The 13,313-nt window shown below is 33.8% G+C and overlaps 3 protein-coding genes across 4 annotated transcripts in view; 1 reads left to right on the plus strand and 2 right to left on the minus strand.

Annotated features, from left to right (window-relative positions):
- Nucleotides 1-570: 570 nt before the first annotated feature.
- Nucleotides 571-5,690, minus strand: LOC109583410 (uncharacterized). Its single transcript, XM_019998737.1, has 26 exons — nucleotides 5,646-5,690; nucleotides 5,355-5,583; nucleotides 5,251-5,305; nucleotides 5,146-5,200; nucleotides 5,031-5,071; nucleotides 4,797-4,977; nucleotides 3,733-3,928; nucleotides 3,582-3,680; nucleotides 3,403-3,533; nucleotides 3,269-3,352; nucleotides 3,087-3,224; nucleotides 2,893-3,033; nucleotides 2,726-2,847; nucleotides 2,538-2,684; nucleotides 2,403-2,487; nucleotides 2,317-2,346; nucleotides 1,975-2,261; nucleotides 1,800-1,922; nucleotides 1,654-1,714; nucleotides 1,388-1,608; nucleotides 1,319-1,346; nucleotides 1,171-1,260; nucleotides 1,009-1,125; nucleotides 864-962; nucleotides 714-814; nucleotides 571-661 (listed from the first exon to the last, which is right to left on the minus strand). The coding sequence occupies exons 1-25, from the start codon at nucleotides 5,688-5,690 to the stop codon at nucleotides 770-772; spliced, it is 2,850 nt and encodes a 949-aa protein (XP_019854296.1). The 3' UTR covers nucleotides 571-661; nucleotides 714-769.
- Nucleotides 5,504-10,218, minus strand: LOC105313424 (uncharacterized). The gene is made up of 26 exons (XM_019998759.1): nucleotides 10,073-10,218; nucleotides 9,876-9,988; nucleotides 8,959-8,989; nucleotides 8,797-8,881; nucleotides 8,671-8,733; nucleotides 8,535-8,618; nucleotides 8,396-8,487; nucleotides 8,268-8,343; nucleotides 8,073-8,199; nucleotides 7,922-8,026; nucleotides 7,779-7,870; nucleotides 7,654-7,734; nucleotides 7,467-7,601; nucleotides 7,353-7,421; nucleotides 7,242-7,298; nucleotides 6,976-7,190; nucleotides 6,801-6,930; nucleotides 6,701-6,756; nucleotides 6,560-6,629; nucleotides 6,430-6,508; nucleotides 6,348-6,385; nucleotides 6,200-6,292; nucleotides 6,105-6,152; nucleotides 5,841-6,053; nucleotides 5,646-5,793; nucleotides 5,504-5,583 (listed from the first exon to the last, which is right to left on the minus strand). Exons 1-25 carry the CDS (start codon nucleotides 10,177-10,179, stop codon nucleotides 5,692-5,694), a joined length of 2,361 nt encoding a protein of 786 aa, XP_019854318.1. The 5' UTR covers nucleotides 10,180-10,218; the 3' UTR covers nucleotides 5,504-5,583; nucleotides 5,646-5,691.
- Nucleotides 10,219-10,290: 72 nt separating this feature from the next.
- Nucleotides 10,291-13,313, plus strand: part of LOC105313425 (pre-mRNA-splicing factor SYF2-like) — an 8,843-nt gene continuing 5,820 nt past the window's right edge. For both annotated transcript variants that reach the window (XM_019998762.1, XM_019998760.1), the window contains exons 1-5: nucleotides 10,291-10,487; nucleotides 10,534-10,659; nucleotides 11,510-11,627; nucleotides 11,875-11,965; nucleotides 12,025-13,296. In XM_019998762.1, the coding sequence (XP_019854321.1) occupies nucleotides 10,302-10,487; nucleotides 10,534-10,659; nucleotides 11,510-11,627; nucleotides 11,875-11,965; nucleotides 12,025-12,058 (555 nt within the window). In that variant the 5' untranslated portion in view covers nucleotides 10,291-10,301 and the 3' untranslated portion in view covers nucleotides 12,059-13,296. The remainder of the gene's footprint in view (nucleotides 10,488-10,533; nucleotides 10,660-11,509; nucleotides 11,628-11,874; nucleotides 11,966-12,024; nucleotides 13,297-13,313) is intronic.

Genomic DNA, 13,313 nt, shown 5'->3' on the forward strand with positions numbered 1-13,313 from the left:
ACGTTACGTCTGAAAATATCTTTTTCTGTTTCGTTCAGCTCAAGCTATGAAACAGGAAAAAATAAAACAAGCGTTAATGAAGTAATGTACTGATGGAGCAAATGGAAAATAAACACGTGTCAGGATACCACTGTCCTTTCTGCTAGCATCTTTATAAAACACTTCAATTCTGTGGGAGCGATCTTTCAAATAGTTCCACATATCCCATGAAATATCTTTATATTTTTCTATAGAACAATTAATATACAATGACATAGCTGTGGTTTTATATATATCAACATCTTTGCTGTACTGTACATTAATACAAAATAATTACTTAAGTTAAATGATTTGTCATGATCCTCTACAGTTCTCAGGACATGATAGGCTTTTAAAACAGCTTGCCTCATAACACTTGGATGACTAGAAAGGTCATGGATTTGCGAATTGTCATCGCGATCCTGCAATGTATGAGACTGTCTAGCATAACATATAAAAATCTTACGATTTCATAAATTTTAAATATCTCTACAATGAACTTTACAACTTTGTCTGGTTTGAGGTTAGCACAAACCATTTGTATAACTTTTTTGCTTTCTTTACAAGTTTCTTCCAAGAGGATTTGTAACAATTTAATTGCTGCTCCCTGCATCTTTTGTTCCTCAATTTCCATTATCCTTACCTACACATAAACAGTATATTAATAAAGACATGGTTCAAATATGTGTGATTACTTTGCAGGGAATGCTGAGTATGAGGTTGATGGAGTCCATCACTTGCCCATCCAGTGCTACTTTTTATTTTCAATGTTACCATTGCACAGTTCAATCAGTGCCTATACAAATGAATATAAATGAGTGTGTAAGCAGTATCTTCAAGTTAACTTGTATTGCTTTGGTCTTGCATCCAATTAAGCTTGAATGAGCTCCTGAATAGGCTAACTTGCGAAGAAAAATTGCTATATCTCTGACAAAGCATATCCCCTTAAAAGTGATAGTTCAAACAACTAACTGGTTTAGAATCACTCACAGTAGAAGGATCCAGTCTCATTTTATCCTGCATTTCATCATTTTTTCCAGAGCACATTGCACTAATCACATCTAGTGATAACCCAGCTTGCCAAATTAAATCTGTCACTCCAACTTCCTGTAGCCAGCACATACTTGATTTATATTTTATATATCAACCTACCAATTCAGCTTCAGGCACTTCATCATGGTCTACATGTACATGTGTTAGATAAATATTGCTTTGGCTGTCTTCATTGATTGATCCATAGTGCTAAATAAGAGTTAATATAATGTTAAATATTAAATATTTGAATAGAAAAATGACTTACTGAATCTGGCAATGGAAGTCTTGGACTACTATGAATATATTTATTGATAATAAATTTTATAATACTGACCTTTCTGGAATTGCATCAGGTTTATTCAATTCAGCTATGCCTCTCTGTATATGTCTGCCAATTATATTGAATAGGTTTCTGTTGCCTATAGCAACACTACGAATCTCCAAAATGTTGACTTTGTCTGTAGCATTTTCTCCATTGTAAAGGAAAAAGACTGTAAAAAATGCCAAAACATACAGACCCACATCTTCTTTCTCTGATAAAAGAAGCCTTTCAATCTATGTATTGGGAGCAATTCAGAGACATGTAACAATGCAGCTTACATAATGAGGAGAAAATGAACATAAGAATTGAAGTTTTGACTTTAATTTAGCAAAATGATGCCTATAAAAAGTCATAAACGGATTGCAAGTGACAAATGATTCCACTGTTACATGAAGCATAATGAGAGGTAAGAACTAGTGCTTACTCATTCATTTTGATAACACATTGATGAAGAACTCCAAAGATCTGAAAAAAATTAAGTGCAGCTCTGGCCAAAATTATATTGCTCTCTTCACTGGACCCTCTTAGTTGCCTTTTAGTCACACATCTGTATACCAGTAGATAACTATATTAAATTGTATAACAACTGTATCTCTTACTTGAGTTCTTCAATTTCATTTATACATTCTTTGAAAATTTCAACCAGTTTTTCTTGTTCAGATTTTTTAATATGAATATAGTAGCCTTGTGTCAACCTCATCTTGTAAAGCTGGAGCAAATGACTAGCATTTAAACCATTAGTCCAGGCAGGTTCTGTACAAAATTTCATATGTCTTGTGTTTACAGCAATCCCATTATATACAGAGCAATAATGAGTCACTATATCTTGCCAAACTTTATTTTTTTCTTTTTCTTCAATTTCCTCTTCATATGGCATTTCTGTAGCCTTATAGCAACAAAATTTCAAACAAATGTATTACATATAAGAAAGTATCACTTACCACTTCTCTTATACAGCTCTGCTCCAGTAACTATATGAATAATAACATATAATAAAAATGATTACTTTGCATAGGCTACAACTTACTTCTTTCAATTGTTCATCTTGATATAGTGGCCTTCCTTCAAATGTTTTAATGTCTTCTTCACTTAATAACTGAGACACAACTTGTCTGTATATAGAAATGTCATTAGACAAGGACATAATTTTTATGTTACATACTTTAATGATGCTAGCAATGATATCACATCATTAGGATCTTCAATAGGGCATTTCAACTGCCTTCTGTTGCATAAATATACTTGTACAAGGAAACAAACAAAAGGTTTTTGGAGATCATTCTTGGCTATTTCATTGTTTGTGATTATACTACAATACATAAAAACTGATTTATAACCAAAAATGCTAACTTGATTAGTTGATGCAATGAGAAAAAGGTGCAACACTTGTCTTTTGCAAATTGATAGTTTTCACTACAAGCTGCTAAAAATTCAGTCAAAAGGAGCAGTTTTCTTTGAAAAGCAAATATCACCTAACAGTATATGCATAAAACAGATAACTGAGTGCTGTTTCATACTTTGTCATCCTGGCTAGACGTTTCCAAAAGAATTACAGCATCATCATAACTCATTACATCACTGAAGCAATCATGATAAGAATCCAAAAAAAGTCGAAAAAGAAATTGCTGATGAATAAGAATGGAACCCTCTGTGTCCGGCTGTAAAATGATTGAAAACATAACAGCAAAGCATATGCTATTATACTTATTCCTTTCATGAGAATACCAAGAGTTTTAAAAAATTCCAAATATTCACTATTGTCACTGTGATAAGTGCTGGCCAGAGTGTACATACACTCAATATCATTATTGCTTATTCTTAGACAAAGCTCCCTGTTATTCTTGAAAACCTATAATAAGGAATAAGGTCCCATGAAGTAATGAAAACAATTACTTCAGCCAGCAAATGAGCAACTGCAGCAACTCCTGTCCTGACTTTTAATAACAGAGGGATACTGACAAATATCTTTGCTTTCACCTAATATACATTTACATACATAAATAGTACAATACAAAAATATATCATACCTTTTCATTTCCTCGGCACATTAGTTGCAGAAATTTAAATGACTGATTAAGGAGTGGGGGTTGATTTGTATTTGCATGATATACTCTTTGTGAGAATTTCAGCACATACACCATGAGTGCTGAAAAAATACCTATTGATAGTCAAAACTAAATACAAATACAAAGTTAGCAAGTCATACCACATGTAAATGCTAGCATTTGAATGCGTCTTCGTGGTACATTATTGTTATCTTCTGTAACCATAGACGAACTAAAACACTCTAAGTTCTCCAATATGCCTACATAAGGATTTAAAATTAAAGAATCCCAAATATTAGATCTAGACTATACGTTCATCCCCAAATCCTTGTACTAGTGCCTGTAATGGCTTATTGATTTGCTGATAGAGCCTAGGATTGGTCTCTTTTCTGGGATCCTCTTTATTAAAAGCCACAAAACTTCCCATTTTAGAAAAAACTGTAAAAGTATTGTCCTCTTTAAAAATAAGATATGAATTTCTTGCATCTTCAAACATTTTGTGCTCTTTCTACATAATGTGAGACACAAAATGAATCTACTATAGGCATGAGTTACATCATATCATAATAATGAAAATTTATTCAAAAATTTGCTATTATTACATGTCATTTAAATCACATTACTTCCAAAGCAAGTTTTAAAAACGCATCAAATAATTCATTTTGATCAGAATCAGCTCAAGCTTTCTATTCAACATGGCAGATAAGAAACCATGATAAAAAGACAATCCTCTCTAAGTCATTTTTCACAAAGTATAATAATAGTACTGGGTATTTTTCAGAATTTTGGTGACTTATAGTTTTAAAATGGCCATAACTTGAAAAATTGAAGTCGGAATCGGCTCAAACTTTCTACATAGCATAAGGACATCAATATGTATCAGAAAATGTAATAAAAATTGGGGGTGATTTCGGAGCCATTTTTTGGAAAAAACCATGGGCTATAGCCTTGGGTATTTTTCAGAAATTGGCCTGTTTTTAAAAATGGTCATAACTCGAAAAATTAAAGTTGGAGTTGGCTCAAACTTTCAACATAGCATAAGGACATCAATATGTATCAGAAAATGTAATAAAAATTGGGGGTGATTTCGGAGCCATTTTTTGGAAAAAACCATGGGCTATAGCCTTGGGTATTTTTCAGAAATTGGCCTGTTTTTAAAAATGGTCATAACTTGAAAAATTAAAGTTGGAATCGGCTCAAACTTTCTACATAGCATAAGGACATTATTAAAAAATGTAATAAAAATTGAGGGTGATTTTGGACGTACAATTTTAATTAAAATTAGTCTATACATAAAATAAAACTTATATGTGTATCAAAAACCTAATTAGATTATTATTAAAGTAATTTTTAAGTGGTTAGGGAAGACATCTTACTTTATATATGTCATCAAGTAATGTAACACTAGCCTGTCTTAAATCATCATTAGGATAACACATTAGATATTTTAGCACTGCTTCTAGGTTACTACCCTCCGGTGTTGCCACATCAAAGCATTGATACAGCTGAAAGGGAGAGAAAAGATGCTTCATTCCATCATGAGTAGTTAAATCCTCCCTGTAGTAAAATAATGATCATGATTTGTACAATTATTTTATAATAGATAATACCCATCTTCAATTTTCAAACGTGGAAATGTAGTAAGGAATCTCTGTTATATATATATATATATATATATATATAGAATAGATTCTGCTATAAAATAATTATAATCAAACTACATACCTCAAGCCCTAAATAAATCAGTTGCTTTAGAAAAGAGTGCAATACCTTGATGATGCTAATAATTAAAAAAGCAGCAATAAATTTTATAACTTAAAAAATACATACTTCACTTTTAGCCTGAAAAGAGACAGATTCTCTTGTCTGAAACTATAACCTACATCTGATATAAAACAAAATGATACATCATAGCAGGTGACAATTGTATATACCAACTCCTCTCTCTCCAATCATGATGTTTTCATCTCTTCCATCAAGCATTTGGACAAGTAAAGGTAAATTAATTAGGACTTCATTTCCTCTAAAATTTATTAAAAGCTGAAGCACAGTATTGCTATTATCATTCAAATTCCAGCAGAATCCATATTCAATTAAAGTATGCAACAATTCCATCAAATCAGCAAAAAAGCTATTCTTGCCATCACTACTGTGTCTTAATTGCTAAAATAAACAAATTAAGAGAGCAACATGATACAGAAAAAGATGCAACCACAGTAACCAACTTGATAATTTGTAATGCTTTGATTGAACAGTTGTATAATATCCATTCTATGGCTCAAGCTCATTAAGAATACTTCCTGATACATTTGAGGCATATAAAAACCTGCTAGTTTCATCTGTTTTTTCATTAGGGCTGACTCTACTCCATAACTACAAATAAATGAGCACTTTAAAGTTTCAAAAGCAAAAGGACTTACATAGCAGTGCCATATGTTGTCAATGTCAATACCAGAATTTTCAATATTTGGTTCAATATATGCAGATATAATGCACTTTAAGTAAGCTGATTTCAGCTTGTTGCATAGGACACTATCATTCACAACACTGTCTATTAAACCACTTGGGTTTAAACAGCTAGTGTTAAATGGGCAGTGCTTCTTGACAAAATCACTTGATACTTTTTCACCTCCCTTGAAAATAATAAAATTAATGTATTCTAATACAAAATGATGTAATAATACCTTGCAAAGGGTTGCAAAAAATTCCAGTAAAGCTACAAAATAATTGATCTAGAAAAAAAACAATAAAAATTTGATTATGCTAAAAGTAATTATACCTTGACCTTAGTATCGTCAGAAAAATTTTCCGGATTAACACTCCCACCTTCTACATAGTGCAGTGTGTCATATTCAATTATAAATAAAGGAATCTGTAAAATTATAGATAAAAAGTATTAGAGAAAGTGTGTGTGATATGTGGCTGACCTCTTTGATTCTCTTTTTCAACTCAGTACAAATATAATCTAAGCATTTAATAATAAATTATTTTTTTTAATGATAATGATACTTTGCATTTCTTCAAAAGGAATACCATTAGGTGTACAAAGCATTGCAAAAATCTCAATAATAGTCTTGTCATTAATAGTCTATAAAATAATCATAGTGCTATTGCAGCTCAATGATGCATCATCTCTTACCAATGGCCATGTAATTCTATCTAAAAACTTTGAATTAAGGAGTGATAGAGCAACAGTATCAGTAACTCCACTACAAGGAAGGTAACAAATAAATAAAAATAATTAATGCATCATAATGATGATTTATGACTAAAGATCTACCTTTGCCTATCAAGGAGATGATATAAAATCATTTGAATTCCTGGATCCTTTTTAAGCTATAGTAGTTTATAAAATGCAGGTAAATCTTACAATGTCTAACCTGTGATACAACCACATCTGCTAGTGACATGTCACAGGGTTGAGGTCTATATATAAAATATAGGTGTGATCTGTGGCTGTGTATTTTTATGAAATCTGTTAATATACTTGCAATTTCAGAACAGATTTCACTAAAAAATAATTATACATTAAATATCATAGAGCATTGTTTTTACTTTGATCCAACAAAACAAAGAGAATTAACCAACAAAGCTATGACTTCACTGCTACGTAATATTTTGCCACGAGTCTTTCTTGTAGTAGATAATCCTTTCTTGAGCCATTTACTTACACATTGCAATACATGCAAACATGCTGATGTTCTTTCATTAGGATCTAAAGTTGAATCATCTTCTTCTAGTGCAACAGGATTTGGTACTAACATCTCTTGCTATATCAATGGATAGCAACATGTAAAGTATGATCTATATAATTTACTTACCAATATACTCTTAACACTTTCAATGAAATATAACCTAAACAGTGACCTCTTTTCAACCTTTATGCAATAATTATTCAATGAATAAGCTTTTAAAAATGATTTGTTCGTTACTTCTCCAACTTTGATGATACTCTTTTTTCTTGTTACACAATCACCATCACCAAGATCACTGCACTTTACCTGGTGTAGTATTGTACATGATATACCATGCATGTTTTATCTCACCTTAAGCCACTGAGTACTAATTTGTCTCTTCTTTGAGTCTCTAAAGGGTCTTTTCTTTGTGTCTAGTGATAAGCATACATTTTTACTGTCAGCCACTAGCATTATCTCAGAATCTTGCTGTACTTCTTGATTTGACTATAGATTAAAATTTGAATCATAAACTGCTATCATTTAACATAATCATTACTGAATCAGTATCAGGAGTTCCTGGTTCAATTATGAATTTGTATTGATAGCCTTGACTTCTATTTCCATTGACTGCTATCAGCTACAAAAAATTCATGCCTGATACAATCAATGGTGCTGCTATACTTCAAATTCTTCCTTTGCAGTATTCAGTGCAAGATATCTCTGTGTTTGTAAGTGTCTTAAGGAACATTTATCACCAAACTGAAAGGATGTACCTATATAGCAAATAAACACAATACGAGCAACTACAATAGCATTATCATTACCATCCAGTGGTTTATCCCATTTCTCTAGTAGCCAATAACAATCACCAGAAACAGGTAGTGGCTTGTGAACTCCGTTAGGTAGCTTCCTCTTTTGGGTAAAGCCAACTAGTAATAAACATTATGAAAACAATTGCATTGCAAGTACACTGACCCTTGAACAGTCCCTCTTGTCTAAAATGTTCAAGTCCTCTTGTCCATATACTAGGGTCTAATGTTGAGCCTTCCCCATGAAGAAAAGCATCTGTCTCCAGACAGGAGAGTCTCACAACACTTCCTCCCTAAAAATCAAAATTGTTATAAACTTAATCAGTGATGTCACAGATCATAGGTGGATGAAATCACTTACTCTAATGGAATCAGCATTTGCTTTTACACTTCTATGTAAGTACACAGTAAGTCCAATGCTGTTGCCAATCGAATCACTTGAAGGTAAAGATATAAATCATTATTTATTCCTTAATATTATCATCTAACCTCATAGATAGCTTATTGTCACCCTTGTTATTACTGACTATATAGTAAGGCTGAGAGGATGACTTTAGAAATATGGTATCACCAGAGCAAACCTTTAAATACATTTACTCATAAAAGAGCTTTAAATACAGCCAGTAACCTTATCTCCAAGTTGCTTTTCTTCATTTGGTGGATGAACAATAAAGAGGCACGTTCTTTCATCATATACTGGTCTAAAAGTGATCTATGGCACACACAAAGCATAACTCAATAAAATTTAAAAAATAAAAACTCACATTTTTATCTTCCTCACTTGATTGAGGTAAAGATAAATACATCTTAGAGCCCACATGCAACAGCTATAGATAAACATGCAGTTAAGATAAAGCAATGCATGTTAGTACTGGTATTCTCCTCCAAACCTTGATTTTTTTTCCGTACACAAGCTTCATGTCACAATCAGTATCTTTTCTAACATCATGTGCATCATCCTGAAATTGCTTTTCACTAAAAGGTCATCATAAATTAATAATAAACCACAAGAATGAGGAAATGCTAAGACTATGTGTATGTTTGAAATTTACCTTAATTCTGGTATAATTTTGAAGGACAGATCTATACAAAACAAAAAATAATAATAATAATATGGCTTAGGCTCTAATTAAACGTTAATAATTGGCCTCGCCTACGCGAGGTATAGGTAGTTGTTGTGTCTGTCTGTCTGTCATTCATTCATTCTGTACAACTGAAATTTGTCTTTAATAAACAATAACTTTAGCACAGCGTGATCTAAGCTCCTACATCTTTCTTTTTGACGTGGAAAAGTCTTTCTTAACTGTTTTGTGTTGCTCAAATACAAGTGCTAGGTACAGAAGCTTCAAAGTAAGAAAATCGAGTAGTTGGGCCAAGTTCCGTTGTGTTGGCACTTTAGAGATAGCTGGTAGCATTTTTCCATAGATTAGAACATGGCCTTCAAATAATATGAACAGATTTCTCTAAATCTTAATTGATGAAGAGTTATACTTACTTGAAATTGTTGAGGTCACTCGTTTGTGCAGCGCTAGAGCAACAACTTGCTGGGTTATAGGTACTAAAGTACCTATACTATCTCAAATATACAAAGGCAGTGACTTTTCTGTCAGTAAGTTTATCATATATTGCTGACTAGTATAGAAAAAGTGAAGCTTCTTTCTCACATGGTCTTCTTGCTGCCAATCATTCCAGTTATGATGGAATGCCACACCTTTCAATCTACATGCATGGGAGGGGCTGGAGCTGCTTGCATGTATGTGCTGCAGTGCTGCTACTTCTGCAGGTATTCAAGAGCAAGTGCAACTGCAGGAAGCTAGTGTTGAGCAGACTCTCTTCATGCCATTCTTTTATGCTGATAATCAAACAGCTATTGCAGGCGGGCATGCACCATAGCAGCTATAGGGGCGAGGCCATGCACCGTAGGTGTCTCGTTATTAATGAATTTCATTTACTACAAAGTATGACTTACAATGAACATTGGGTGGAATGGCTCTTTTTTTAATCTCATCATACGCCAAAGGATAAAGGGTGGGTTGATTGAATGCATACTTATCCAATGCTTCATAGGCTTCATCATCTTTACTATAAAAGCAAGAAAATAATGCACTAATGCATAGATCCTATCATCTAGATTGTGCAGACTTCATAAGTCTTGTGCTAGCATACCTCCTGATTGGTTGCATTGAGTAAAGGAATGACTTTTCACCCTTCACTTCATAAGAAAGGAGTATAGTGTCTCCTTCACGTATAAAGACATCAGATTCTTGGTCCATGTCGGTGAGCTCACCCTCTCTAAACTCCTTTATTTTAGCCCTTAAATTACTATAGCATAGGGCGGGGCTCAAAGGTAGGTGGGGCTGTTGGGCGTTACTATAACTATACTACCATTGGTAAAATGGCGTCTTGTTCATTAGTTCTAGATGGTAGAGAAATTAAACCAGGAAGCGAGGGAATAGAGGAACAAGAAGAAGAAGTAGAAGAGGAAGAACAATCAAGAGAAGTTCAAGATAATGCCGAGACTGTTTTATCTGGAAAGAGTGAAGAGAGGTTAAAAAGATTCAGGGAACTACATTTAAGAAGAGTAATGACTATTAGTGTGTATAAATAACATGTATACCTTTATGTAGAATGAAGCAAAGAAATTGAATCGTAAAGAAGTTGTTGAGGAAGACAGACGAAACAAGTTACCAGCCAACTTTGAAATACGTCGCCGTAAAGCAGAATGGGAGGAACAGGAAGAGGAATTTAAGAAAGTACGTGTATTATTATTATTGTTGTTGTTGTTGTTGTTTTTATGTATTGTACTATTACATTTCATGTGTACAGGGTCCCACAAGCATGCTAAGTGGGTGCTTCATGAGCTGAAAAGCTCTACAATAGTGCGTGTACATGTACATGCATGGCCTTTGGAAACTTTAAAAATTAAAATCCATTTTGATCAAAATCAGCTCAAATTTGCTACACAACATAAGTACATGTACCGTATATCCTTAAATAAAAGCCGGATGCGAATAAATGCCGGGGTAGCAATAGAATGGAAGTATAAATACGCAAATCTAGCCTTGTAGTAACTGAGATACTTGGTAGATACTTCCTTAAGTTCTTGAAGTCAATTGCATGAGGTCCCCAGTTCAAATCCCGCTCTGGGCCCAAGTTTTTTTATTTAAAAATTTTTTTTCGAGGTTCAAATGCCAATTTAAGAAATAGACGCCTGGGCTTTATTTAAGGAAATACGGTATATGTATCAGAAAAAATTGTAAAATGGAGAATTCTTTCCTAGTCATTTTTGGTGAAATTTATCTGTTGACTCTGTACTATAGTACTGGGACTTTGGCTTGATTTTTGAACAGCTTTAAAAATTCGTAAAAAAATCCAATTTTAATCGGAATCAGGTCAAACTTTGTACACGGCATAAGTGCATGTATATGTACCAGAAAAAATTATTAAAATGGAGAAATCTTTCTTGGTCATTTTAGCAAAAATTTGGCCAAACTACAAGTATACCATACCTAAACTACCAGTAGCCATAATTATTATTCACACTATGTGAAGTCATACTCCTTGCTAAGTCTTCTTTTATTTCATTCCCTTTCTTTCCCCTAGAAAGCTGAAGAAGCTGGTGAAGACTACAAACAACTCAAGTTACTCGACGCCAGTGCTGATGAACTGGACCGACTCCAACGAAAGCGTAAGAAGAAGAACCCTGACCCTGGCTTCTCTGGTAAATACAACTAGTAGACAGTTTTTTACTCGTAAAGTATGATAGGGAGACATTTCCTTTTGTATGGTAATGGGTCTAGAATTATTATTAAAATTATTATTATTATTATTGAATTTGTGCATGAATAGAAATGTAACTTCACATGTACAATGTACATGTACACATTATTACCTAAAATGTAGATGAAGTGATGTACATATGTGTACATGTACATGTGTGAAGTGTGAACATGCTTGACATTGTGTAGATTACAAAGACGCTCAATACAGACAGTACGAGAGGCTCATCAAACAGGTTAATCCTGATCTTGAATCGTACGAAAAGAAGAAACTAGAACTGTGAGTTGTATAATCACTTTGCAAGTGTTTAGATAAAGTGTACATATTGTCTTTTGAAGTGAGTCACGCAGGCCTTGGTACCTAATAGCGTAGGAGTTTGATGTGAGGCCTCTGGCCCATTGTATCCAGTGACCCTCCTGTCCATAAGGCAAACTGTACTATCACCTAATCCCAGGGATAAGTAATTAGGAGACAGGGGATGGACTGATAGACTTGTCACACCGCATGGAAATGCATAAAGGACATCCTATGAAGCAAAATAAAAATATGTTACATGATTTTAGGGTTACCCACAAAGCCTGCTGACAAGCAGGCTTTGACAACTCACAGGCTATAAGACAACTCGCTCTTAATCAAAAGCTCCAACAAGTGATCTGTGAAGCATCTTATGAAGACATTCCTATTGCCTGGATATTCCTTCGTAGTTTATTCTATCGTAGTAAAAGATGTGTCATTGCTAAAGATGAGCTTGAAGAAATGGCACAGGAATGTGGTATGGATAAAAGCTCATTTCTAGGATTTTGCAAGTTTTATACATCTTTGGGAGCATTTTTGATCTGAGCCTGGTTGATGAGAACTGCCGAGCTGTTGCTGTTAAGCCAATGGCCTTCCTGTGGTTACTTGATCTCCTTTTGTATCCAAGTGAAGAGTTACGTAAAAAGTATCCCATGATATTGTATGGAATCTATCCAGAAGAAGCTTGCAAGGAAGTTTTTAAAGTAGATTGCTTAACATTATTTATGGAAGCACTCATGCCCTGTCTTTGGCAACTAAAGTTGCACCTCATCTTATTGAAGCACCAGCAGACATTCCATTCAATCGTAACATGATGCATTACTTTATCTCGTTGAGTCGTACTGGCCAGTTTAATGATGCTCTTCATCCTCATTCAATACACATTATCACAAGCATTAACACACCGCATGTCTTTAGACAAGTAACAGTAACCAAGCATCTTTTAGAATTGCTGAAAGCTCCTAAGCTCATCCCATGCAAGTATTTCAATCGAACCATCATCAAAGATACATCTACTGGGACAACAATCACCATTGTGTCTCACAGCCCAGCTACCAGATTGGATTTGGACAAGCCCAACAGTGAAGTGTGTGGGTGTATTGTTTGTGCGTATAATAAAATTGCTGATACATGCAATGTTACTGTCAAATACAAGTTTGTCAAATTGTGTGCTGATGAAAAAATCTCAGATGTTCAATCTATTCCGTCTTCCTCATATCGTATTTTACCAGATAATGAGCTTTGTGCTATAAGCAAAAAGCCTGAAAAAGATGATAGTGACCTACTGCAGGCATGGAATAAAGCCACTGATTGAGGTAATTTTATCAATTAT

Source organism: Amphimedon queenslandica, unplaced genomic scaffold (assembly GCF_000090795.2).
Source record: "Amphimedon queenslandica unplaced genomic scaffold, v1.1 AMPQUscaffold_13306, whole genome shotgun sequence".
In the NCBI taxonomy this organism is placed as follows: domain Eukaryota; kingdom Metazoa; phylum Porifera; class Demospongiae; order Haplosclerida; family Niphatidae; genus Amphimedon; species Amphimedon queenslandica.

What these genes read in the sequence shown, in the direction of transcription:
- LOC109583410 (XM_019998737.1), bottom strand. Translation starts at nt 5,690, where the DNA reads ATGGATATTATACAACTGTTCAATCAAAGCATTACAAATTATCAA. An exon ending in CTTTTCAGGCTAAAAGTGAA is followed by an intron (nt 5,201 to 5,250) that starts GTATGTATTTTT and finishes TTTAATTATTAG; the next exon opens with CATCATCAAGGTATTGCACT. An exon ending in TGAGACTGGATCCTTCTACT is followed by an intron (nt 963 to 1,008) that starts GTGAGTGATTCT and finishes ATCACTTTTAAG; the next exon opens with GGGATATGCTTTGTCAGAGA.
- LOC105313424 (XM_019998759.1), bottom strand. Translation starts at nt 10,179, where the DNA reads ATGGACCAAGAATCTGATGTCTTTATACGTGAAGGAGACACTATACTC. An exon ending in CATTCCACCCAATGTTCATT is followed by an intron (nt 8,990 to 9,875) that starts GTAAGTCATACT and finishes TGTTTTGTATAG; the next exon opens with ATCTGTCCTTCAAAATTATA. An exon ending in CAAGTGAGGAAGATAAAAAT is followed by an intron (nt 8,619 to 8,670) that starts GTGAGTTTTTAT and finishes TGTGTGCCATAG; the next exon opens with ATCACTTTTAGACCAGTATA.